General features: G+C 47.8%; 10 protein-coding genes across 10 annotated transcripts; 5 read left to right on the forward strand and 5 right to left on the reverse strand.

Annotated features, from left to right (window-relative positions):
• Positions 1 to 868: 868 nt before the first annotated feature.
• Positions 869 to 2,676, forward strand: PGRI_072980 (putative MFS alpha-glucoside transporter; the record flags this gene model as incomplete). The annotated part of the gene is made up of 2 exons (XM_040795012.1): positions 869 to 1,195; positions 1,291 to 2,676. 2 exons carry the CDS (start codon positions 869 to 871, stop codon positions 2,674 to 2,676), a joined length of 1,713 nt encoding a protein of 570 aa, XP_040652689.1.
• Positions 2,677 to 3,057: 381 nt separating this feature from the next.
• Positions 3,058 to 4,158, reverse strand: echA (enoyl-CoA hydratase echA; the record flags this gene model as incomplete). Its single annotated transcript, XM_040795013.1, has 4 exons — positions 3,058 to 3,107; positions 3,168 to 3,713; positions 3,820 to 3,957; positions 4,011 to 4,158. 4 exons carry the CDS (start codon positions 4,156 to 4,158, stop codon positions 3,058 to 3,060), a joined length of 882 nt encoding a protein of 293 aa, XP_040652690.1.
• Positions 4,159 to 4,595: 437 nt separating this feature from the next.
• On the forward strand, positions 4,596 to 5,495 carry PGRI_073000 (Rer1 family protein; the record flags this gene model as incomplete). The annotated part of the gene is made up of 4 exons (XM_040795014.1): positions 4,596 to 4,664; positions 4,769 to 4,886; positions 5,029 to 5,331; positions 5,416 to 5,495. The coding sequence occupies 4 exons, from the start codon at positions 4,596 to 4,598 to the stop codon at positions 5,493 to 5,495; spliced, it is 570 nt and encodes a 189-aa protein (XP_040652691.1).
• A 570-nt stretch (positions 5,496 to 6,065) lies between these two features.
• PGRI_073010 (copper transporter family protein) lies at positions 6,066 to 6,554 on the forward strand (the record flags this gene model as incomplete). Its single annotated transcript, XM_040795015.1, has 1 exon — positions 6,066 to 6,554. One exon carries the CDS (start codon positions 6,066 to 6,068, stop codon positions 6,552 to 6,554), a length of 489 nt encoding a protein of 162 aa, XP_040652692.1.
• A 1,548-nt stretch (positions 6,555 to 8,102) lies between these two features.
• On the reverse strand, positions 8,103 to 10,976 carry PGRI_073020 (class I SAM-dependent methyltransferase; the record flags this gene model as incomplete). Its single annotated transcript, XM_040795016.1, has 9 exons — positions 8,103 to 8,253; positions 8,307 to 8,509; positions 8,562 to 8,700; positions 8,754 to 10,032; positions 10,083 to 10,157; positions 10,206 to 10,465; positions 10,518 to 10,534; positions 10,583 to 10,714; positions 10,767 to 10,976. The coding sequence occupies 9 exons, from the start codon at positions 10,974 to 10,976 to the stop codon at positions 8,103 to 8,105; spliced, it is 2,466 nt and encodes an 821-aa protein (XP_040652693.1).
• Positions 10,977 to 12,183: 1,207 nt separating this feature from the next.
• PGRI_073030 (uncharacterized protein) lies at positions 12,184 to 13,691 on the reverse strand (the record flags this gene model as incomplete). Its single annotated transcript, XM_040795017.1, has 2 exons — positions 12,184 to 13,367; positions 13,424 to 13,691. The coding sequence occupies 2 exons, from the start codon at positions 13,689 to 13,691 to the stop codon at positions 12,184 to 12,186; spliced, it is 1,452 nt and encodes a 483-aa protein (XP_040652694.1).
• Positions 13,692 to 14,460: 769 nt separating this feature from the next.
• Positions 14,461 to 16,799, reverse strand: PGRI_073040 (putative chromatin remodeling complex subunit (Arp8); the record flags this gene model as incomplete). Its single annotated transcript, XM_040795018.1, has 4 exons — positions 14,461 to 16,092; positions 16,143 to 16,542; positions 16,614 to 16,686; positions 16,760 to 16,799. The coding sequence occupies 4 exons, from the start codon at positions 16,797 to 16,799 to the stop codon at positions 14,461 to 14,463; spliced, it is 2,145 nt and encodes a 714-aa protein (XP_040652695.1).
• Positions 16,800 to 17,271: 472 nt separating this feature from the next.
• Positions 17,272 to 18,110, forward strand: PGRI_073050 (ADP-ribosylation factor family protein; the record flags this gene model as incomplete). Its single annotated transcript, XM_040795019.1, has 5 exons — positions 17,272 to 17,346; positions 17,438 to 17,476; positions 17,559 to 17,642; positions 17,701 to 18,024; positions 18,084 to 18,110. The coding sequence occupies 5 exons, from the start codon at positions 17,272 to 17,274 to the stop codon at positions 18,108 to 18,110; spliced, it is 549 nt and encodes a 182-aa protein (XP_040652696.1).
• Positions 18,111 to 18,610: 500 nt separating this feature from the next.
• PGRI_073060 (zinc-dependent alcohol dehydrogenase) lies at positions 18,611 to 20,196 on the forward strand (the record flags this gene model as incomplete). The annotated part of the gene is made up of 9 exons (XM_040795020.1): positions 18,611 to 18,851; positions 18,917 to 18,968; positions 19,041 to 19,122; positions 19,197 to 19,218; positions 19,283 to 19,363; positions 19,418 to 19,511; positions 19,574 to 19,624; positions 19,698 to 19,951; positions 20,012 to 20,196. The coding sequence occupies 9 exons, from the start codon at positions 18,611 to 18,613 to the stop codon at positions 20,194 to 20,196; spliced, it is 1,062 nt and encodes a 353-aa protein (XP_040652697.1).
• A 1,533-nt stretch (positions 20,197 to 21,729) lies between these two features.
• PGRI_073070 (uncharacterized protein) lies at positions 21,730 to 22,216 on the reverse strand (the record flags this gene model as incomplete). Its single annotated transcript, XM_040795021.1, has 2 exons — positions 21,730 to 22,072; positions 22,125 to 22,216. The coding sequence occupies 2 exons, from the start codon at positions 22,214 to 22,216 to the stop codon at positions 21,730 to 21,732; spliced, it is 435 nt and encodes a 144-aa protein (XP_040652698.1).
• Between the last annotated feature and the right edge of the window lie 819 nt (positions 22,217 to 23,035).

Below are 23,035 nucleotides of genomic sequence, written 5' to 3' on the forward strand. Positions count from 1 at the left end.
TCAAAGAAGATCTATGAAAGAGGGTTATACACAGAATAGTACATGCTCTAAGCCCTAAAGTTCGAATAGCATTCAAGTTAGGAGCAAAGTTGTGGAAGGGCAAGTAATAAGCATCCATCTTAACAGTTTCAGACCAATGTTGGATTAGATATAGCATCAAAATGTAGTCCTTTCTGTCTGGTTTATATAGATGAAGTTATGAAGCCTAAGAAGGCCACAAACGTAACATACTCTTTTGCTATACTATAATTGCTGCAGAAAATAAAGCCTGGCTTTAGGATTTCCTAGCAATATTAGCTTCTAATCCAAATATGACCAAGTATGTATAATTTGGAGTATACATATGTAGTTATAGATTGGCATGTGCATATGTCGTACATTCTTGCTGCAAGGGTTCGGAGAATTATCTCCCACGTGGTGTAAATTGTATACAACGAGCATATAAATTTTTATTACTATATATTACTATTATGTATATTATTATATAGAAGAATATATTAAAACAAGTATGTTGTAGGTCAAATGTTAACTCGTGACCCATCAGTTACCCCATCCGGATATCGCCAAGCCTGCCATCCCGCGAAAATTTGCGCTTGGAGGCATCGAGCCCGTCAAATCCCCCGTTTCCCCACCAATTCGGGCCATTGGCTTTTATCCTCATTCTGTCTAGCCCCTCGCTCTTGCCGCAGGATTCGTATAACCTCGGGAGGCGTTCAAGGGAACTTTTCGCTGTGCTCGCGTGCAATGTTTTCATTGTGGGTACTTTGATTTTTTTCTCCCCTGACTTCCGAAGGGCCAACTTTTAAACCCATATCTTGACGACTACCCCCCAATTTCCTCCTGCCTTTGGTTATTCCGCCTATCCAACATGGCTGAACCTAAGGCTTCCGATCCCATCACACCGGTGGGCCTTCCCGAATATGGTTACTCTTCGACCGCAGGACCGGCCTCGGACTCCTCCACGACCAAGGTCATTCAGAATGCAAAGGCAGCCACAGAGAAGGAGCAATCTATGACCCTATTGGAGGGTATCCGGCTGTACCCCAAGGCCGTTCTTTGGAGCGTGCTCATCTCCACTTGCATTGCCATGGAGGGTTACGACATTAGTTTGGTCAACAACTTCTATGCATTCCCGCAGTTCAAGCGCAAGTATGGTGAGCTACTGCCGGATCATACATATGAAGTATCGGCAGCGGTAAGTTCAACCAATTCCGGCGGTCATCCCTCCGTCTCTTGGAGGTGAACTTGCCTCTTCGAACAAAAGAAACTGACAAGTCTTTGGATGTACAGTGGCAAGCAGGTCTGAGCAACGGTGCCTACTGCGGCGAAATCATCGGTTTATTCATCAACGGCTGGGCTTCGGAACGCTTCGGTTATCGGTACACGATTATGACCTGCCTCATACTTGTTAGTGCGTGGACCGCAATCTTCTTCACGGCACAGAACGTGCAAACACTGCTAGCTGCGGAGATTCTCTGCGGTGTCCCCTGGGGTGTCTTCCAGACTTTGACAATTACCTACGCATCGGAGGTGTGTCCCGTGGCGCTCCGTGGATATTTGACGACCTATGTCAATTTCTGCTGGGGTCTTGGCCAGCTTATTGGCATCGGCGTGATTAAGGGCATGCTGAGCCGGACTGACGAATGGGCCTACCGAATTCCATACGGACTGCAATGGATGTGGCCGGTGCCGCTCTTCGTTGGTATTTGGCTTGCGCCGGAATCCCCATGGTGGTTGGTTCGGAAAGGCCGAACCGAAGATGCGAAACGGGCCCTTGTGCGGTTGACTAGCCAAAATCAAGGGGATTTTGATCCCGATGAGACAGTCGCTATGATGGTTCACACCACCGCTCTAGAGGAAAAAATCACTAAGGGTGCTAGCTACTTCGACTGCTTCCGGGGTACCGATCTCCGTCGCACAGAGATCGTGTGTATGGTCTGGGCCATTCAAAATCTTAGTGGAAACTCCTTCTCCAACTATTCGACCTACTTTTTGGAACAGGCTGGATTGAGCTCCTCGAACTCTTACGCCTTTGCTATGGGTCAATACGGTATCAATATGGTTGGTGTATTTGGGTCATGGTTCCTTATGACACTCGGAATCGGCCGACGGACGCTGTATCTTTACGGTCTCTGCGGTCTATGCACCATGCTCTTGATCATGGGTTTCCTCGGTCTCGTCCCTAAGGACCACAAAGACCAAGCCTCCCTAGCCACGGGTGCTATGATGTTGATCTGGGCCCTATTCTATCAGCTGACTGTTGGCACGGTCTGCTTCTCTCTTGTTGCCGAGCTCTCTACCCGCCGACTACAAATTAAGACAGTCGTGCTCGGCCGCAACCTGTACAACATCGTTGCCATCATCTGCGGCGTTCTGACCCCTTATATGCTCAACCCAGGTGCTTGGAACTGGGGCAACTACGCCGGTTTCTTCTGGGGTGGCATCTGCTTCCTGTGCATCATTTACACATACTTCCGTGTCCCCGAGCCTCGCGGCCGCTCGTTCGCCGAGCTTGACCTGCTCTTCGAGCGGGGTGTCAGCGCACGCAAGTTTGCGACGACCGAGGTGGACGTGTTCGATGAAACCATTGAGGGCCGTGTCATCGATGATTACCGGGCGGAGACGAACAACCGAACCGATGCGAGCCAGCTGGAGAAAAATCACGGCTTGATATGATGCAATGTGTCTTATGTTTACGACTAATTCTCCTTCTTGGCCCTAAATTGATAGGCACTCTTGGATGTACATAGTATTTTTCAGCAAATAGTATTAATCTAATATTTTCACAGTCACGCACTACCCCTGATGCGTTGAAAGCCCTATTTCCTGTATTTCCTTCATGGTCTCAATCAACCAACAATTATTATCCAGAGGATGGGATGAACGTGGATGAGGCACCTAAGTATGACGCTGCAGATGAATATTATAGGCGAAGTGAGTTTGATGATACTACTCCATATCCTATAAACGAGTCCTCTATTCTACAGCTCCAGCATCGTGAATTACACGCATGCGATGAAAAATACCAGCTTCTTCATTCCGAGTTGATTCCACCATCTATTCGTGGGACCACTCAGCCTTCTTCTTTTCCGCAAAGGCAGTCATACCTAGAAAAGTCATTAGCAACCTAACTGAAACCCACTGAACAGACCAAAGTGCCAACTCACCAATTTTCTGATCCTTACTTCCAAAGAGCGCATGGAACAACCGTCTCTCATACTCAACACCCTCCTTGAGCGACAACTCCTGGCTCTTATTAACAACCTCCTTTCCAGCAATAACAGCCACTCGGCTATAGCTGGCAATAGTCTCGGCAGTCTTATACGCCTGCTCAAGCAACTCCTCCTTACCACCCGGCACAACCTTCGCCGCAACACCCCATTCACCAGCCTCCTTACCGCTGAAGTTCTTTCCGGTGAGGATAAGCTCCATAGCCTTACTCTTGCCGACCGCACGGGTCAGGCGCTGAGATCCACCTGCACCGGGGATCGTACCCAGCTTGATCTCTGGCTGGCCGAAGGTGGCAGTCTCTGTGCAGTACAGGATGTCGCACATCAGGGCTAGCTCGCAGCCGCCGCCGAGGGCGTAGCCGGAGACGGCAGCGATGACTGGGGTGCGGATGGAAGTGGCGAGGTGGGACCAGGGCGCGATGAAATTCTCGCTGTAGGCGGTTGAGAAGCTTAGAGGGGCCATTTCTTTGATGTCGGCGCCGGCTGTGGTGGGTTTGTTAGATTATTATATTGATTTACGGCCGGATTGAGTCGAGGGATGACGGGAAATATATTGGATGTGAAAGGTGTAGAGAGGACATGTACATACCGGCAAAGGCCTTCTCGCTTCCGGTGATAATAATTGCGCCGATGCTCTTGTCATTGTCGTAGTTGGTCAGGGCTTCATTGAGCTCCTTGAACAAGGGACTGCATAGTGCGTTGAGGGCCTTGGGGCGGTTAAGGGTAACTATAATACCAATGAGAAATTGATCTCATGTTATATTGACTGATGTTACATACTCAATCCCACGCCGGGCTTGGGGGTCGAGGTGAGAATATGCTCGTAGCTACCAGCAGCTGAAGAATAACCCCGGACTCGGGCTAGGTAGGAAGTCAAGGGGGCCGATGTCCGAGAAGTGGCTAGACGAGTGCATTGACGAGCAAACATTGTGCTATGAAGTAAAAGACAATTACTTTTCAGATAATTGAAATTGAATTATGCAGAGCAAGGAGAGAGAATAGCTATGCTGTACGGAGTACACGGTAGCATAGATGGCCGTTTCCCCGCGAGTCTGAGCGCCGAAGTTAACCGTCCCGAGGTACACGTGAAATGACTAAACCCGTTTAGTCTGTATTACGTTATTGCACTGCCACATATGCAATCTGCCACCTGTCACGTGTGCATAAGTGGCTGGTGACTCATCTTTAATCTGATTGGTCTGTCGGCTGTGGACACTTTTCTGTCCTGAAGGCGCAGTGCCTGTCCTGGAATGTCTGGTTTCAGCAGCTTATCTTAATCATTGCTTTTCCTTTACTTTCTCTATTTCCTTTCTTTCTTTCGGTGGTCTAGCCCTGTGCCCGTCCATCCTCGCTAATTTCTCCATCATGGACGTCCCTGAGCCCGATCAGTCGCCTTTCACAGCCGTGTCCGCGCACACATCTAGACTGACCCGAGTGAGTGTCTCGTGAGGAGCAAGACATTGTGCAATGTCTTTAGATCCTTTATTCCTAAAATCAGTTGAGATAGTCTGATCAATATGCTAATACGTCAACCACAGCACTACCAAGCCTACCTCGATGCCTCGACCCCGTACACAACCTACCGCTGGATTGGTTCCGGCGTGCTCCTGTTCGTTTTCTTCCTGCGCATTTTCCTCGCCCAGGGCTGGTATATCGGTAAGTGTGCATGGAACCCCTGAAAATGGAATTCGTCAAGCGAAAATAATGCGCCTCAAATGCAACACGCGAAAGCCATTCATCCACAGCGCTGGGAACATCTGCATAAACAGACCACTAACTCTGGAATCTTAAATCTCAGTCGCTTATACGCTCGGAATTTATCTCCTGAACCTCTTCCTCGCTTTCCTGACTCCCAAGTTCGACCCCTCCCTCACCCAGGACGAGGGTCTCGAGGACGGTGATGCGGGTTCCCCCAGCCTCCCTACCAAGAAGGATGAGGAGTTCCGGCCTTTCATCCGCCGTCTGCCAGAGTTCAAGTTTTGGCACTCGGCCACTCGCGCCATCGCCATTGGCTTCGTCTGCTCCTGGCTCGCTGTCTTCGATATCCCCGTCTTCTGGCCGGTCCTGGTTGTTTACTGGATCATTCTCTTTGTGTTGACGAGTATGTTTACCCCTTTTGGTCTGAAGCTGATACAACATCTGTATCAATTTTGCGGACATGCGTCTAACATGATCTTTTTTGCAGTGCGACGACAAATTCAGCACATGATCAAGTACCGCTACGTGCCTTTCTCCTTCGGAAAGACGCGGTACGGCCGTTCATGAGATTTTTTATTTCCTTTCTGTCTCTGACTCTATATCCACGAATGTTCGCACGTGCCTATATCTGTATGTGCACTTTGAGGTGAGCAACAGACAGACATGATATGATAAGAGGTGAAAGCGCTGGGCTGATGGTCCATTTATGAATTTTCCCAGACTCTTTTTTTAATCACTGCTTGCTTAGAGGGCCGCTGTTTTGGCGTGTTCCAGTCTTCTTCACCTGTGAAATATGATTAGACCTGAAGTCAATGAATGAACTGACTTGCAATATATTATTTTTTGAGAAGACCGGGTTATTTGTACATTTCTATAGTTCCCCAAATAGGAAGGTAACATCTAAGACATTTCATATGCAAATGAGCAGATTTGCGCTGTGACATTTGAGAACATTTTAGATTGAAGATGAACCTTCTAATACATTTATCTCCCTAATTGATCATCTGATCTCTTCTCTCCCCTATTGCCTGTTGCCTACTTCCCATTCTCAACCCCTAACATGGAGTGATACCACATCGTGGACTCAACCTTAACTCCGACTCACTTCCATACTCGGCCAAACACTCTAACACGACAATGGACATGGACATGGACATGCCAGCAGTCTTTTCAACCTCAACTCAAATCACAATCCTCTTCACAGGTTGGACAACCTCAACCACGACCCAATATGTCTTCACATTAACCTTCCTCTTCCTCCTCGCCATTTTCAACCGTTTCCTCGGCGCTCTCAAATTCCAGCTCGAAAAATCCTGGTCTCGATATACGACCCCTCAAACTCTCCTTCTCGCTCCAGTCAATACAAAAAACATACGCAAAGCAAAGCTCAGTCCTATTCCGGACTACATTCGTGTGCACGGGGACGAGTCCGAGGAAGAGACGTTACCAACTTCAAATGTCAATGAAACAAGCACGTCAATAAGGAACTTCAAAAGAGATGCCCGGAATAAATCATTGAAACGACTGCTTCCGTCGTGGAAGGCCAGTGGAACATGGAGTCTTCGGAAAGATGGGACTCGTGCGTTGCTTGAGTGTGTTAGGGCTTTGATTGGATATTTCTTGTGAGTTGGTACATCTGCATAGTGAGGATTGGCTAATTAAATAGGATGTTATCCGTAATGACCTTTAACGTTGGTGTTTTCATTGCTGTGCTTTTTGGCGTTCTAGTGGGTGAACTACTTCTTGGTCGATTCTCTCAGGGAACACCAGGTTGGCAGGAAGGGACTTGTCATGGTGGGTGATTGTGTCGGAGTCCAGACTAGGCTATCTTTACCTCAAAATGTGAAACGCTATATGTTTCATTGAAGTGACCTGGTAAGCTGCCCAGGTCTATTGAGAGGGGCTATTAGGGCTGTCGATATAATCATGATAACCTCATACATATTTCATCATATCTTCTTATGAACAAGAAAGCCCATCAATATGACCCAATCATTTACCCTCAGTATAGACACAATTGATATGTTACTGCTGTACCGGCCGAATCTTGTACTTAGCTCTGCAAACATTCAATCCTGTCAAAACGACGTTACTACAAATCTACGTCCAGTCTACATCGTCGATTCCTCTGGCATAACATACCTGGAGCAAGAGGAACCATAATAGCCCAAACCTCCCGACAACTGCAATCAATATTAAGATGCGAACACTTCGTCAACGGACGTCCAGCCTTGGGAACTCTCTTCATTGGTCGGTCATAGTGTGTGCATTTTGATGAGCGGTGGCCTCGAATACAGGATTCACTTTTTTTGTCTGTAAGTATGTATGTCTATAATCTGGTATAGATCTAAGACAGGAGAAATCTCACCAAGACCACTTATCACCTCGGGAATCGAATGGCATGTTCCTGATTTGCTTATAGCTGAGTCCAATAACAATGTGCTGTCTATGGGGGCCTGAAACGGAGGGAATGTGGGTCTATTCAGTGATATTTGAAACATCTTCATTTGCGCAAATCTGCTCAAATTAGAGCTGGGATCGGCATTGACTTTTTCTGGGGGCCTGGCTGGGGATCTGCATTGTAGGTTGGACACCTTAACCCTAACAAAATCTTGTTCGACCACTTTTATTCAATAATTACCTGGAAAGTCATCGATGAGATATCAATTTGCTTTGGTGTTCCAGAGGAAGCCTTGGAAGGTTGAGGACTCATAGCCTGAGGAGAGTAAGGCCTCAAAATGGAGATATCTAGTTGCATGGTTGCTTGGGATATATTGAGCAGTTGCAGAACCTGTTTTCTAGTGTAGCGATTATGGAGTTTAACAAAAAGGATATCCCTGTTACATGATTTTGAGGCTAAGCGAAGGCATGACATAGGTTGCAAAAGCATAGACAGGGATATATAAAGATGTAGAACTTGTTAAAATCAGCTCATGTTCCAAGGTACTCTCTGACTTAGATAGCCCTAGAAATATTTTAAGAATAATTGAATCTGCAAAATAAAGATGGGACAAACCGCCGTCATCCTGATTCCGCATTGTTTGGACCATACTCCTGATCCCTTACGCTCTTAAAGACATACGACACACTCCATCTAACTCCATATCATAGGTATCATAAACAGACATCGAAGCACATGCGGTGTAACTTGAAAGAACCACAAGAGTTATCGCCTTAAATCAGCAAATTCTCCACACTGCTCGACATCTTGCCCGCAGGAATAGCACTGTCGGGCAATGAGAGAGCCGACATTTTGCGGTCTGTATTGGGACGGGACAAGTCCTCTGTTTTAGTACAGATCCAGGTCGATGCGTACATGTTCACCCTAGAACAGATATATAAGCTTCGTCCGTAATCAATAACAAAGTTAAAACTCACCGGTCAATACATGTGCCTGGGAAACGAGCTCCCACACGACGAGCAGTGAAGCCGTTTTCTTCAAAGTGCTTGATGTACCAAGGGTTGATACTGGCGGAGCGGAGGAGGATGCGACCACCCTTCTTCAGGGCTTTGTTGAAAGTTCGGGCTTGGGCTGGGGCTGAGTCCTCTGCGGGATCGAACCAGTCCATTGAGTCCATGACCTGGTTTACATTAGCAATTGAAATACTGCTGAATGGAGATTTTGGTACTTACCACGGCGATAGTTAGAGTTCCTGGAGTGATACGGTTGATCACTTCGTTGATCTCATCGGTGTGGATACGAAGGCCATCAAATGCACCAGGCGTGGAAAGCCTGACGTGGGCTTGAGGAGAAAGATAGGTGGGGTGGCATCTATAACCATAGTCAGCACGTGTAATTGAAAGACATAGAATAGAGAAACATACCGTCGTGAGAATTTGCCCTGAACGCAAAGGTAGTAGAAATAGTTGTCGTTGCTGATCAAAGTATCCTTGATCACAGGGTCAAGAGTATTGACAACATATTCCCAAATCGATTGGCCGCTGACATCCTTGCCCTTTTTCATATCTTCAGTCAAGCCGTTGCGGCGGAAGAAGTCTTCAACAATCATATTTCGTTGGTTACGCGGCACTCCGGCAGCCTTCCAGGCAAACCATTCGGTGCTCACAATAGCCCAGTGGAGTGGTCGGCTCATTAGCACACCTCGGATGCGAGGCCAGATTTCGCGCTGCTCTGCAATGGTCTGCGCTTCACACAGCTTGCGGACTTCGCCCTGGAGTCCGAAGATATTGAAGAGCCATCGCACCATACGAATGGCGTGGCGAGATCCACCGGTCTCATACAGACCATGGCCGGAGGTAGAGGTGAAGGTCTGCGTATGCTCGAGCCAGTACTGGAAAGCCTGGCTGGAAAGATGAGGGCTGAGTTTGGAGATTAGCAGTTCACGGAACTGGGCGTGCTTGCCATCACCGAATATTTTCCACATATCCCGGTGACCCAACGCTGAGTAACAGGCAACCTTCAGCTCGAGAAGATGATTCTGGTTAGGATTCAAGTCCACTGCATGCACTCGGCGGGGACCCTTTTGCAGATAATCAAGGATGTTGTCACCGGCGCTAGTGATAGCCAGGATCACGTCGTCTTTACCGATGTTCAAGAGCCGGTGGTCAACTCGGGGATCTTCCCATGTGAACGCGTAGATATACTCGTTCTTGAATTGAGTATGTTTGGGTAGCATGTCGTTGTAATGAATGCGGTAATGGTGGTTCTGGTAGAAAGATGATGGGAGCGGCAGATTTGCACTCAGGTTAATCACTGCAGACTCATATGCCTTGGAACGAATCTCCTTTGCGCTTTGCACCACTGCATTATCCATTTCCTGCTTGTGATTGGCAGGAAGCAGGTAAGGAGACTCAGTGAAAGACGCATCTAGCGTCTCAATGGATTTGCTTGATGGGGTAGATGCGATTTCCTTTGGGCAACCAACAAATATGTAGTAAGGAATACCACCGAGGAAATAATTTCGTTCGCTGGCGGAAATCACCGTACCAAACTTGTATTCCAGATAGTCTCGACGGGCGGCTTCAAGACTGACACGGTCGAAATCGAACCAAGCTCTCCAGAATACACGGCCAAGCCAGTTGACATGGCGGTTGAAGGCACCACCAGTGTAGTTGCGACATGATACATCCACAATACTTTGGACTAGATTTGGATGAGTGTCACTCATACACAGAATTCGAAGTATTACTTACCGTAGAAGTCACACACACCCAGCATTCCAGTTGACTTCAAGCGGGAGGTTAATGAGTCGACGACGCTGTAATAGTCTAAAAAGAATCAATATCAACTGCCTTGAGTGGATCTTAGATACTCACCAGGGATCATAGATAAACTGTAGCTCATGGTAATCAAGTCCACGCCATCACTTGCTGCATTTGCATTCCGTGGGTCGAAGTCCTTGTCAGGCAGTTGGAAAGACCGGGCATCCTGGCAGAGAACGGTAACATTTTTCCACCCAAGACGCTCGAAGCGCTCGCGGGCAACTGCGCAGAGGGACGGGGAGAGGTCGACTAGGTAAACGTGTTTGAAGAATTTGTCCACCGGAAGGAAGGCCGCCATGGCTTCGATGTTGTATCTGTCACAAGTCAGATGTTCGATCTGTATCACGTTGGGGCTCTAGTGCCTACCCAGTACCACCACCGACCTAGAATACATTAGCGCTAGCTCCAAAATATACCAAATGAATACTTACATCTACCCAGACAGCCTTTCCAGCCTTGACTTCTTTGTTGCCAATCTTGTACTTCAGCTGTGCGGCCACAAGACCAAGCATATCCTCGCGACCACAGAGGAGACGGCGACGAGTGGCATCGTAAATTGCAGCCTGACAATGATCAGCTTGGGACCTATACAAGTTCGTGGTCATTTGATCATACCTGTGTCTTGTAGAAGCTCTCCAGCGCATCCTGCTGACCCCCGGCCTTCTTATCGTGCGGTTTGATGAAGTTCGCCCAGATGAATTTCAAGTAAGGGCCAACTCCAGTGTTAGCGAGTTTGATATGCTGAGTCGAGACGAGAAGAACCAGCCCGACGAGGGCAAACACCAGTAAGGCGGCCCCGACGATGTAGATGTGCATCCAATCCATGTTCAATGTGCAAAGAGTGTAATGAACGAAGAGCGAGGGAAGCGACCGAGAGATTCAAATACAAACGGAATTGGCTCTGGTCGACCACATGAACATCTGATGCGGCAGCGAGTACCATGCCCTATCACAGCGACACATGGGGGGGTTTCAAATGATAAGAGGGGCAAGGGAAGGTACAATGGACATGAGCTACAAGTATAAAAACCCGCATTAAGGAAGTAGCTTGTACATGTTACTTGAATTGTAAGAGTAGATCATCCCAAAGTAACCTTAAAATCAATCCACTGTAAAATCAATTCCAATATCTAAAGACAATTGGGTTCCTGCAGTAGCCTGTAGTCCTCGATATCTAAGCCACTCACAACCCAGTCACTTCCCATGTGGTCCCGGAGAGTCTTGGCATTGACCGTTGACGTCCCATCGACTTGGCCCGTGGGGTCTGCTGTGCCCCCCATAGGACCCCCCAAGCCTAAACTTCAGGCCCGCGGGCGCCAATCAGCTCCCCGTTTGCCGGCACACTGACGAGATCTCAATGTTAACGATTTATTATATAAAGTAGGTCTCAAAGGCCGGAATTTGCGATTATATAGTTTGTCAATTCCATTTGTAAATCCATATACGGAAAAATTTTAAGGCTGCTTTCGTCTTAGATACCTTGGGTCTGTATCAATTTTTTATACAACATACATGGGAAACGTCGGGCGGTACATGAAATTGGCCGTCTTGTTCTAATTGTGTTATTTATACCGAAGATAGGTAACAGCAAGGAATCACCGAGAATATGATGCTTCGTAGAATCAATTGCATGTTTATGGGTACTCCGTACTATGTTGTATAGAGGCTAGTTGAAAACAGTAAAAGCTGTCCATTCTGGACTCGAAAGATAATGGCCATATGCAACTGTTCCATTTTAGGATTAGCTCGGGACCCTTAGAGCCCCACCAACTTAAAGTTATCTCCAGGGCTGAACCTTGGAACTCTGTGAGTCTGACGGTTAACACTTGGGTAGTAACACATGTCTTATGTACTATTCAATACAAAACTACATCTACAATACATTAATTGTGCACATAACTACGTTGACAATTGACTATACGTAACGCCATTTTCCATTGCTCAGACGCCAGACCCATGAGAAACTATCTAAGCAGAAACTTCGAGGTAATGTTCAAAGAAAGATCCATAATACATAATAGACAGCCGCGATCTACTCATCATCGCTCATGTGAGTATCCTCATCGGCCGGCTTCTCTGCGTCCTCGTTCTCCAATGCGTGTTCCTCTTCCTGAGCAGGCTCCGGTGGCATATTGCTTGCAAACTTCGGATCAATGCGCAGACGGGTCAAAGCACGCTTGTAGATTTCAGCTTCGTTGGGGTCACGCATCACCACCTGCATCTGGTCAACCTTTTCCTCCGCCTCTTCAGTGGCAGTGGGAGCAAGTCCAGCCTGCGCAATGGTGCGGGCACGCTCCGGCTTGAGGCGGGCCTTGCCTGAGATCGGATAGTAATAAGCGGCCAATTGTCTGGTGTCGCCATCCTTGGGCTTGAAGAGCGTCAGTGCAATGTCCTTTTGTTCCGTGTTGAAGACCTGAGCACTGGTGGCATAGGTACGGATACGATCATAACGGTGGAACTTGTGGCCATCGGCGGTTTCGTTGGTGTAGAGGTCTTCGCTGTCTCGGTTTGGGTTGGACAGGTTCATGCTTGCGTCAATGTTCTTAACAGATTGGGGCTTCTCTGGAAGGAAGAGCTGGTAGTCATATGGGATTGGGCCAGGGTGGGGGTAGAGAGCAGGGTTCGTGTGGTGAAGATTCAACTTAGATTCATGCTCCTGGCAAACGCGCTCCTCAGGCGCGACTGGTGTCAGAATACCAACATCCATACGTCTGTCCCGCTTCCCTGCGATGGCTGGCAAAGGCGCCTTGTCGAACTTGAATTGAAGGTAACCACCAGGGTCTGGGAATCCTTCCAGGTCAGGCATCACAGGGAAGAAACCGACTGGCTTCAGCTTCGGGTTTTCAGGGTGAATGGGATTAGCCCAGGCATCAAGTTCTGCCTTTGTGGCAGGAAGACCACGGATTTGGCTGTCGGTGTCATCTCCGGTGTGCTTGCTTTGGGGGTAGGCGATATCGAATCCTTTTTGGATGAACTTCTTAACATGCTTCGGGTCATCCACAGGAGGCTTTCCTTTCTTCGCGGTGCGTGATTGTGTTTTAATGGGTGCAGGGCGGGAGCCATCTCCAGCGCTGCGGTCGACACCGATGTGCTGTGTACGGCGGAGGAAACTGACATTGGTATTCCTTGGGGCAGGGTTTCGGAGTTGCTCAATAGTCATGAGAAGGGGAAGATCAGCGGGGTCCATGGGCTGAGGATTCTCGGGTGCCATAATAGCTGATGGAGATGTTAGTTGGAGGACTGCAATTATAGGGGATGCTGCGTGGACATACCACTCTCATCGCCCAAATGTAACCCCGGAATACCGACAAGGTCAATTGGCATTCCACCTTCCGCATCAACTTCAATGTTGGGCTCCTCGCGGCGTGCCAGATTTGAGGCGAAACCGGGGGTAAGGAAGCGGCTCAAGCCCTCATGTGGGATGTCAAGGAACTTGGGGGGCATGTCGGGGGGAGGGAGATCATTGCGATAGCGGAGAGACGCAATGTACTCCTGGTGGAAGCCACCTGATGACTGACCCTCCTTGGATTTGGAAGACATATTGTCGTCTTATTTGCTCGCGCGGTTGACTGGGCGATTAATTGCGCATTAGTGACTCGGCGTCTGGACTGGGTGGAACGGAAGCTCACTGTAATGGACTGGGATGAACTGGGATGAACTGGGATGCTGTCGCCTCAATTTTGGAAAACAAAAGTGGTAGCGTAGCTGTACAGTATCTAATTAATATAAGAGCTCGATTCAGAATGGAATTGGTCGCAAACCTACCGTGAGGAAAGTCAATGGCTTGTATAAAGGCAGAGACAGCCGTAGGGAGGAATATTGGCGATGATATCAGTGCCTAGTTGTTCAGCTCGCCAGTAACAGAGACTTGTCCAGACTTGACCACAAATTGAGCGGGAGGAATCGGCAAAAGCTGCTATACAGACTCGCTCCGGAGCTGAGTCTGAGAACCATTATTCTGCCTAAATTCACCGCATGGATGTTGTGGTGGACAATACAAGCGTGGAAATATAGAAATGATCACGTGGAAAGACAGAATGTATTGAAAATATGATATTTTGAAGCGAGGAAGTTCGTACACTTATCTAACCTCAGCAACAAGTCAAATCTAATCCCACGCACGCATTTTAGGTTTGAAGGGTTCCTTTTGGCTCATCTACGATTGTTGCGACCTCTGAGATATTGCGATATGCAAGGTACATACTCCATTGTATTAAAAAAATATTGAAATCCTTTTGAAAGTGACCATACACGTACAACTCCCACGCCGAATTCTCATAATACCATAAATAAATCTTCCAAAGTGCACTTAGTAGGCCCACATGCACTTGTACGCCATCAACCGGGGCCCAAGTCGATCGTACTCCAGCCTTCCGATCCAACTGTCGTTTGTACCGCTCAGTTTGCCGAAAATGCTGGCTCCCTTCCACACAACAACCTGGGGATCGAGATCTCTGGGCGGTGTCCCGATCATGATCTCCTTCGAGAAGCCGGGGCGGAGAGCCTGCAGTCGCTCCTCCAGGAAGAGATGGAAGCCGCTAGTCAAGCTGCCGCCACCAACGACCATGATGCCGCCAATGAAGTCCCGCATCTTCTTCTCGTCTGAGCGAGCCGCGTGGGCAATGGAGGTCAGGATAGCGTTGTCTAGACCGAACACAGGCATGATATCATCTCGATCTTCCACCGCAGGAGGACGGGTAGCTTGGGCTGCAGCGGTTGTGGCAGCAGGTGTACTCGTCCCTCCTGCTTGAGGGGTCCCTGTGTTCTCCGGTCCTGGAGAACCAGCGACAGAAGATCGTGGTGTGCCCTCCAAATCTTGGACTTTGCTTAAAGCAGGAGGATGTTGGGGGCGGCTCGGTGTAGCCTGAACACCCGGCGTTGCCGAGTGAGACTCCCCATTTGCCTTACCGTGAGAGGGGAGGGGAGGGGCCATGGCGGTCAAAATCTCTGACTGGGCTGCGGAAGTAGGATCGTTAGGTGATCCATCGTAGATGTCAACGGAACGATCGATCAAGGTCCGTCTGCCGGTAATTTTGTCGGAGTTGTCGAAAATATCTGGCTCAAAAACACCCATTGGTGCAAGGTGAACTTCATCAAAAGCCTTGAAGGTATACTTCCGAGTATCTTGGCCTGCCACACGCAGGTGGAAGTCAAAGACCTGTGGAGAAACGCTGGCTTCGTTCATGGTGCAGATGTTCTTCTTTAGCTCTTCGGCTAGAAGGAAGTCATGTCTACGCCATAGGTTGATGTCGGCATAGGGGAAATGATCGTACAGCATCATCTTGACGAACGTTTCGGTCACATCTTGGCCACCATACTTCAGGTTCACTCGGGAGTTCTCAATACACATGCCTTCTTCCACGCAGCAGATTGAAGTCTTCTGCGCTCCAATATCGACGACACATGCCGAGGTGAAGCCGGCGCCAAAGGTGGCTGCCAGACTCTCTTGAATGAAACACACCCGGGCGAACGCAAATTCTCGCATCAACATATCCAAGACTTGGGTAACATAGGACTTGTCGTAAAGATCCGGGATGACAAACACACACGAATACTGGGTCCAGTCCTTCTTACTTGTCAAGTGTAGTTGGTTCTTGATCGCATCTTCCACAATCAATGAGATATCCAAGAAGAGAGACCTCTTGCTTGTATAGTCCTTCTCGTTGCACCAACCATTCCGGATCGGCCAATACAGCTTGTATCGAGGTTTTGAAGAATCCGGTACCCGCAGAGCCGGCTTCCCGACAATATACTCTGGCGGGGGATTAGAGAGCTCAGTCCATTCAGCACGCATTGGATCATTGTGTTCAGAGATAATTTCTGGCACGGTTCTGCGGTTATAGTTAACAACCATCTCCTTGGAGTTTGGAAGCATTCTTCGCTTGTTCTGTCGCATGTGCACCTTCAAATCCGCGGACATCCGATTGAAATGAGACGACCACTATAAAAAATTAGTACACGGCCATCTTAATGGGATTGCGCTGAACATACTTCAGGTCCAAAGGCCTTTTCGGGCTCCATTTCAGAGCCATCCTCATGCTTGAACCTCTTGGGCTTAGGTTCATCATGGTCTTCGGATTCGTTGGTGGCCGCTTTCCTCGCAATCACCATTGGCAAAGTCTTCGGCAGTGCGTCGCTGGCAAGTCCAATCCGGAGATTCTGACTGCCCATATGGATGATAATAACCTTGGAGCCAGCCATCTCGGCTGGGGTCTCCTCCGCATCTTCCATGTGCGCGTCACCATCTGCTTCACCCTCGCCTTCTGCAGTTTCAGTCTTGGCCATAGCGAGGGCACGGTCATGATCCTTCGCTTTCTTGGTCATCTTTGTCCTTGCTTCCTCGTTTTGGAGTCGGAATGCGAGGTTTTGATCGTCTCGTTTCAGGTAATCGCTACATAGCGCAAAGTCAGTATTGATTCTCAAGTAGAGCAGTGTAGCAGGTATCGGCCAGTGTATACGTACGTGTAGTAGTTCTTCTGGTTGATTGCTGGGATCTGCGGCCAGCTGGATAGTTCCATGTTATTGTCGGTCCGCTCTAGGCCTATGTCAAGTATTAGCTGTTCTGTTGTTGATAGTTATATTCCACCAGTTTGGACGCATAAACTTACCCTCATCACGGAGGGCCTTGCCCGACTTCTTTCCAACCATGATTGGTATCGGTCTGAGGTTGGCCGTCTTCAATTGAGACTGATTGCGGCAAATCTAGGGAGTGCGCCGGAGGTAACTGCAGTTCACTGGTTGCACATGAGATAATGAGAGGTCGCGTAGAAGGCGATAAAAGTGATCAGAACCAAAATATGAAGGGAAAAAAAAGACAATGAGTTTTCTGAATGAGGAGAGCTCAATCCCGCAAGATGATGATCCCCCCGATTGACCGCCCACACCGCACAGGCCGATCGGCCAAAGAACATTCAATGTGGTTGCCACCAATGCCTTCTTCTCTTTCACCTCTATCTCATCTACTTGTACCATAACTCCATAGCGAGTTTGTCTCCTTCCACTAGATCCATACCACTTACGCGCCCCTCACCCTGTTATCCTCGGGTCCATACTTGCCCGGACAACCTTTAAACCGAAGGACAACAGTGGACAACGCGCCCACTAATTAATCATACACACCATGGGAGGCTCACTATCGCGCATCTGGTCTCTGCTGTGGTCCAAGAAGGAAATCCGGATCCTGATTCTAGGACTTGTACGTTGTGTCTCACTGCATCCCACGCGGGGAAAGCAGGATATTAGTGCGACCAGGACTGAAACTAATTAACATTCTTTTGGTGCTTTAGGATAACGCTGGAAAGACTACTTTGCTGTACAGACTCAAGGTAAGATATTATGGCTTTGGGACCTTGGTTCTAAGGCGCATTTGAATGTGAAGTTCGTGGGGCTGACACCTTCCCTCCACAGATTGGTGAGGTAGTCACCACGATACCTACAATCGGTTTCAACGTCGAATCGGTCACATATAAGAATCTCAATCTTAATGTCTGGGTATGTTTTACCTATCTCCAGGTTCATTCAGGTCATAACTAATATCCCTGGATTGTAGGATCTTGGAGGCCAAACTTCTATCCGTCCATACTGGCGATGCTACTACGCCAACACTGCTGCCGTTGTCTTCGTCATCGACTCCACAGATATTGAGCGGTTAGGGACTGCGGCAGACGAATTAGCAGCCATGTTGAATGAGGAGGAACTTCATGACGCGGCACTGCTTGTGTTTGCCAACAAACAGGATCAGCCCGGTGCCAAGGGGGCAGGCGAGATCTCAGAAGCTTTGAAGCTGGGAGAACTACGGGACCGAAACTGGAGTATTGTCGCATGCTCTGCCATTGATGGCAAGGGTATTAATGAGGGAATGGATTGGCTAGTGGTTCGTTTCTTTCCTCAAAACAACCTGGTTTCTCAAACTAACTCTTTTTCTACTTGCAGCAAACAATCCAGTCCGAGAATGCATGATTTTCTGGCGTTTCTATGTCGGTTTAGAATTTCATCTTTGATACCTTGGTGTTCGAGTTTCGTACTCGGAGACCTTCTGCTGCATTCGGAGTGCTGTACCACTTCTTCCCTTCGACTCTGCTTAGCAGAGTCCTTGTCTTATATTTCTTCATTTTCGATGTCAGACCTGCGGCTTACACATAACTGTTTAATTGAATTGCTGACACTGAACTGTGTAAAAGAGAAGTGTCAGATTTATTCCATCCAAGTTCGTAATTGATTATTCGTATAGATATCTTGATCTTTGTCTTCATCACTTGCCTAACAGCCTAACCTGCCCAAATCACCTTCTAATATCTTGGCATCTGCTAATTGTTTCTGCTTATCTTTGCTTCCTTCCTTCCCCCGCATCTGCGATACGACTAATGCCGCCTATCGGATCTCATAGCTATTTAAGCCAAGTGTCCTAAAAGATTAACAGACCTTCTCCAAGGATCTTGCATATCCAAAGAACCAGCAACATGTCGGTCCCTCCGATTCCCCTAATTCAAATCGCTGCTGTGATTGCCCCGAAAAGTGATACCGTCTCCGCAAAGGTGGGGATCAAGAGCAACCGCCCCGTGCCAACCCCAGGAAAAGGCGAACTCCTCGTCAAGCTCGAGTTTTCCGGGGTATGTCACTCGGATCTTCACAGCATCCGTGGTGATACGCCTATGTTGACTGATGTCGCGGGTCATGAAGGTGTTGGCAAAGTAGTCAAAGGTAAGAACTATTGGTACATCAGTTGAACGCAGTCTACAACTTATACTAACATTCGTCACCATTAGTCGGACCCGGAGTTGACGAGAAGCAATGGATGGGTACGCGGGTTGGTATCAGGTCTGTATCCTTCGTCTCTAATTGGTCGTCGGGTTGAATTTATATTGACGCTGAAGGTATTCCCGTCATTAGATGGCTCTACAGCTCTTGTCGCGAATGTGAGATTTGCGAAATCAACCATACTGTATGCCCATATCAGAAGAACGCTGGTGCAGTAAGTTGTTGACCACCGCAAACCATTTGTCTGCTGCCATTGTTTCTGTTACTAGTTATACTGACGGTTTGCAGAATGTGCCTGGAACTTTCCAGCGTGAGTCTTTTATCTTTCAGTGTGATTATCCACTCCATTTGAACACTTCTAATACATACTTCAGAGTATATTGTTAGCCCGGCACTCCATGTGACAAAGATTCCGGAGCAGCTTTCACCAGATAGTGCCGCACCTCTTCTATGTGGTATGTTCTTCCTATTGGAATTTCGACAGTACTAACGCTAATCACTATCTCCAGCTGGCATTGCCATGTATTCTTCCATCATGAAGACCAAAACTCGCCCTGGACAATACCTTGCCATCCTCGGTGCTGGAGGTGGCCTTGGTCATATGTACTTTCCCCCAGTTTTCGGTGACTAAAAGCTTAGTTTTCTGACGAATATTTCCTTTGCAGGGGAATTCAAATTGCCGCTAAGAAGGGCCTCAAGGTCATTGCGATTGACAGGTATGTGATATGTGATATTTCGAGTTGAACATGTTCTGCGCCTTTATAACAAACTAACCTGATGGTTGAAAAGTGGAGAGAAGAAAAAGCAACTATGTCTTTCGCTTGGAGCTACGGAATTTCTGGACTACCGCGAAGTTGATATTGTCCAGGCAGTGAAAGACAAGACAACCTTTGGTGTACACGCTGTAATCTGCACAGCTAACGGTGAGCGAGCATACGAACAAAGTATGCAGATGCTGCGTCCTTTTGGCACCCTGGTCTGTGTTGGTATCCCCGACAAGCCATTCAAGCTTCCAGCTACCCCATTCGATATGATCGTCAAGGGTGAGTTCTCTCTGGTCTATGCACAATCTAAAACATAACTGATCTGAGAAACCGATACAGGTCTCACTATTGTCGGAAACTCTGCCGGAACAGCGGATGAGATGGATGAAATGATGGCTATGGCCGTGGCTGGCGATGTGAAGGCGCATATTGACGTCTTTGGGTTAGACGATATCAACGATGTGCTGGACCGCATGGAGCGCTCAGAAATCGACGGCAGGGTGGTCCTGAAAATCCCCCAGTAGGTGTCATAGGTGGCGCACTGTAGGGCTCTAGATACCTTTGCGTTGATATTGCAGAAAATATTATTATCTTGTGGACTGAACGTGCAGGTTCATTTGCCATGTTATATATAATCCAAGGGTATAGGTGCTTGTCAACTAATAATAAGCAATATATAGTAGCACTTTGAACCTTGCGAACAATATGATATAACACCTATATTCATGTCTGATAACTAATCGTTGGTTAAGTCAATAACTCTAGTTTTACCCTTTCCAACGTCATTCTCTAAATGCCCTTCGAGGCAAGAACTCTTATATCTTTTCGTGGGTGGACCAGGCTCCCCACTGGCCGATCTCTTTATCTGCCCCTCGGAATGACTGCGTCGTTTGTCAAGATCTGATTGCTCTTTGACAAAACATCCTATCGCTGCCATTTCTGCATCACTGCAGCTATGGGCCTCACGACAATGTGCTAAGTATTCTTCCCTGCTTGTCCAAGGATACCCTGGACTTTCTGCAGGGCCACAATCTCCTTTCACGCAGCACCATTTTAATGCCATATCATCCTTGTTGACCCCGGCATCTCGTCGATAGGCTTCCCAGAAGTGAAACATGGCTCTTTCACGCAGCTTAGCTCGAGAATTTTCAGTGAAGTGGTTCGCCCAATCCGCTAGCTGTAGTGATGCGTCAGGTGCTAAAACCAATGATTTGCTGTGCTCTTTGAGATATTTCCTGAACTTGTCCGTGCTTGTTTGCTGCATCAGGAAGCGCAGATCGTTGGCGTAACATATCCTACCAAATTCATGCCATGCCTTCAGATGACGAATAACATAATCTCGATGATCTGTCACTCCCCAAGAATGTATTTGATCGATTAACGACAAGAGCTCCCACGCTTTACGCTTCGTCACGATCCGGCCACTCCATATTCTTTGAAAAACCTGCATCCATAGTGAGCTCTTGAGGGTAATCTCAATCTCTAGGGTCTGTCTTACATAAACAGACTCACTGAGCCCTTTGTGCCCTGCGTATTCTCTCTTCAGGCGTGGTCTCTTGTAGCCCACCAGTATGTGCCAATGAGCTCCAAATGAGGTGAAAACGAACACTTGGTTATTGCAACTCTGAGCTGATTGGAATGGTCGGTTCTTGCCACCTGCCGTTCCTGGTTTGCGTGCCAAGTTGTCTAGCAAGTCAAGATAAGCTGCCCCTGCCGAGCAAGCCTGTCGACGTGCTTCCCGAACGTCGCCACTCCAGCCCTTAGCTTCATAAGCTGCAAATGGGAAGACTAAGTTTGCATTCCCCCATTGGGGGTCAGAGATAAGACCACAGTGTCTGTGAAATAGAAGTGCCTCCAGACGATCATGATCTAGATCCCATTCAGCCAGAGAATCAATATAGTCTGTGGGTTTGAAGGTCGCAAGCCCAAAAGTTGCATCTGGTATTCTTTTGACAAACTTTGGTTGGCCATCTAGAAGACATGAGACTTGATGTCGTTTCTGTTTGATAGCATTGTATTCATGCTTGTCTCTGTATCCGGGGTATTAGACGTCAGGACTAGAACTGGACGGGGGCAACCCACACGGCTAAAGATCTGTCATTTCTCATCAAACCGAAAACATCTTGCCAGGCATCTGCTTCCCAAGCATATTCGCTCTTTTTCCAATTTTCGTTGTTCACAATATGCTTGAGCAGATTTTCCGCCCTTGCACGGCGACCATCCTCGCTGGTATGGCTCCAATGCACATCGTCCACTGACGGTAGCCATAAGTCATGTCCGGCCGTCACCCAGTTGGTGGAGTAAAAATGCCGATAATAGATACCTCGAGCATTCAGTCCCCAATCGGCACCAAAAGCATCTCTCATTACTGGAGGGACCTCTTCACCTGGTATAAGGTAACTTGTTCAATTAGCCTCTTAATGCTCTATAAGTATATAGGGTTGATACTTACTGCTGAGCGCCAACGTAGTACTTTTCCAATGCGAACTCAATATCGTCATCTGACCTTCCATCTCTTTCCGTCATGTCGACTGGTGGCCACATTATATGTGCTTCTAATATTTCAGGCAGGATGGGCTGCTTTTCTGCCTTTAGCCCTCGAATCTGCTGGTATAGGATTTTCTTTTTTTCTTTCCATTGAGCTCGATATTCTTCCCTTGTGATATCTGCTGCGGAGTCCTGACAATAATCCAATGATTCCCCCCCTAGAGATAATGGGTCTAAAACTAACGGCCCATCAAGCCAACCTTCCGTTCTCAACGGTTCTGCCATTTCAGTTTCAGCGGGTACTGTAGGTCTCAGCCGAAGAACGGGATGGGCTCCGTCTGAAGCCCTTCCAATGCTTGACTCCATTAAAAAACTGCACAATTGGTAAAAGGTAAGGAATTCGGACGACAGTTGCTCGGGGTCAGATTTTGTTGTGAACGAGAAGACATTAAGAAGAAATTAGTTAAAATAGGGATGGTGTCTGGCTTTGGCATTTTCTAGTCCAAGATGAATCAGCAAAGTCTGGGGGCCAGGCTGCCATTGAGGGGGTGATCACATAGCTGAGTTAGGCTAGGCAGCCAGGCAGTTCTAGATTCCCAATCTCCGAGAATTCCCTATCTTGCAGTCTTCCCATGTACGGAGTAACTCGCGCTAAGCTAAGCTAGTACTCATCCATTTCTCACATGGCGGCATGCTGGTTGATCAGTAGTAGGTATGCCGACTCGATAAATTGATCGGCTAACCGTCTAAAGCATTCACTGACGCTAGTCTGTCATGAGTAAAAAGGAAAATGATCACCAATTTCCGTTAAGTCATTTATTCAACATATAAAACGTATAGAGGCTTCTAGATATAGAGATAAAGTATATTCTGAAG

Source organism: Penicillium griseofulvum (assembly GCF_001561935.1).
Source record: "Penicillium griseofulvum strain PG3 chromosome Unknown contig_6, whole genome shotgun sequence".
Classification (NCBI taxonomy): domain Eukaryota; kingdom Fungi; phylum Ascomycota; class Eurotiomycetes; order Eurotiales; family Aspergillaceae; genus Penicillium; species Penicillium griseofulvum.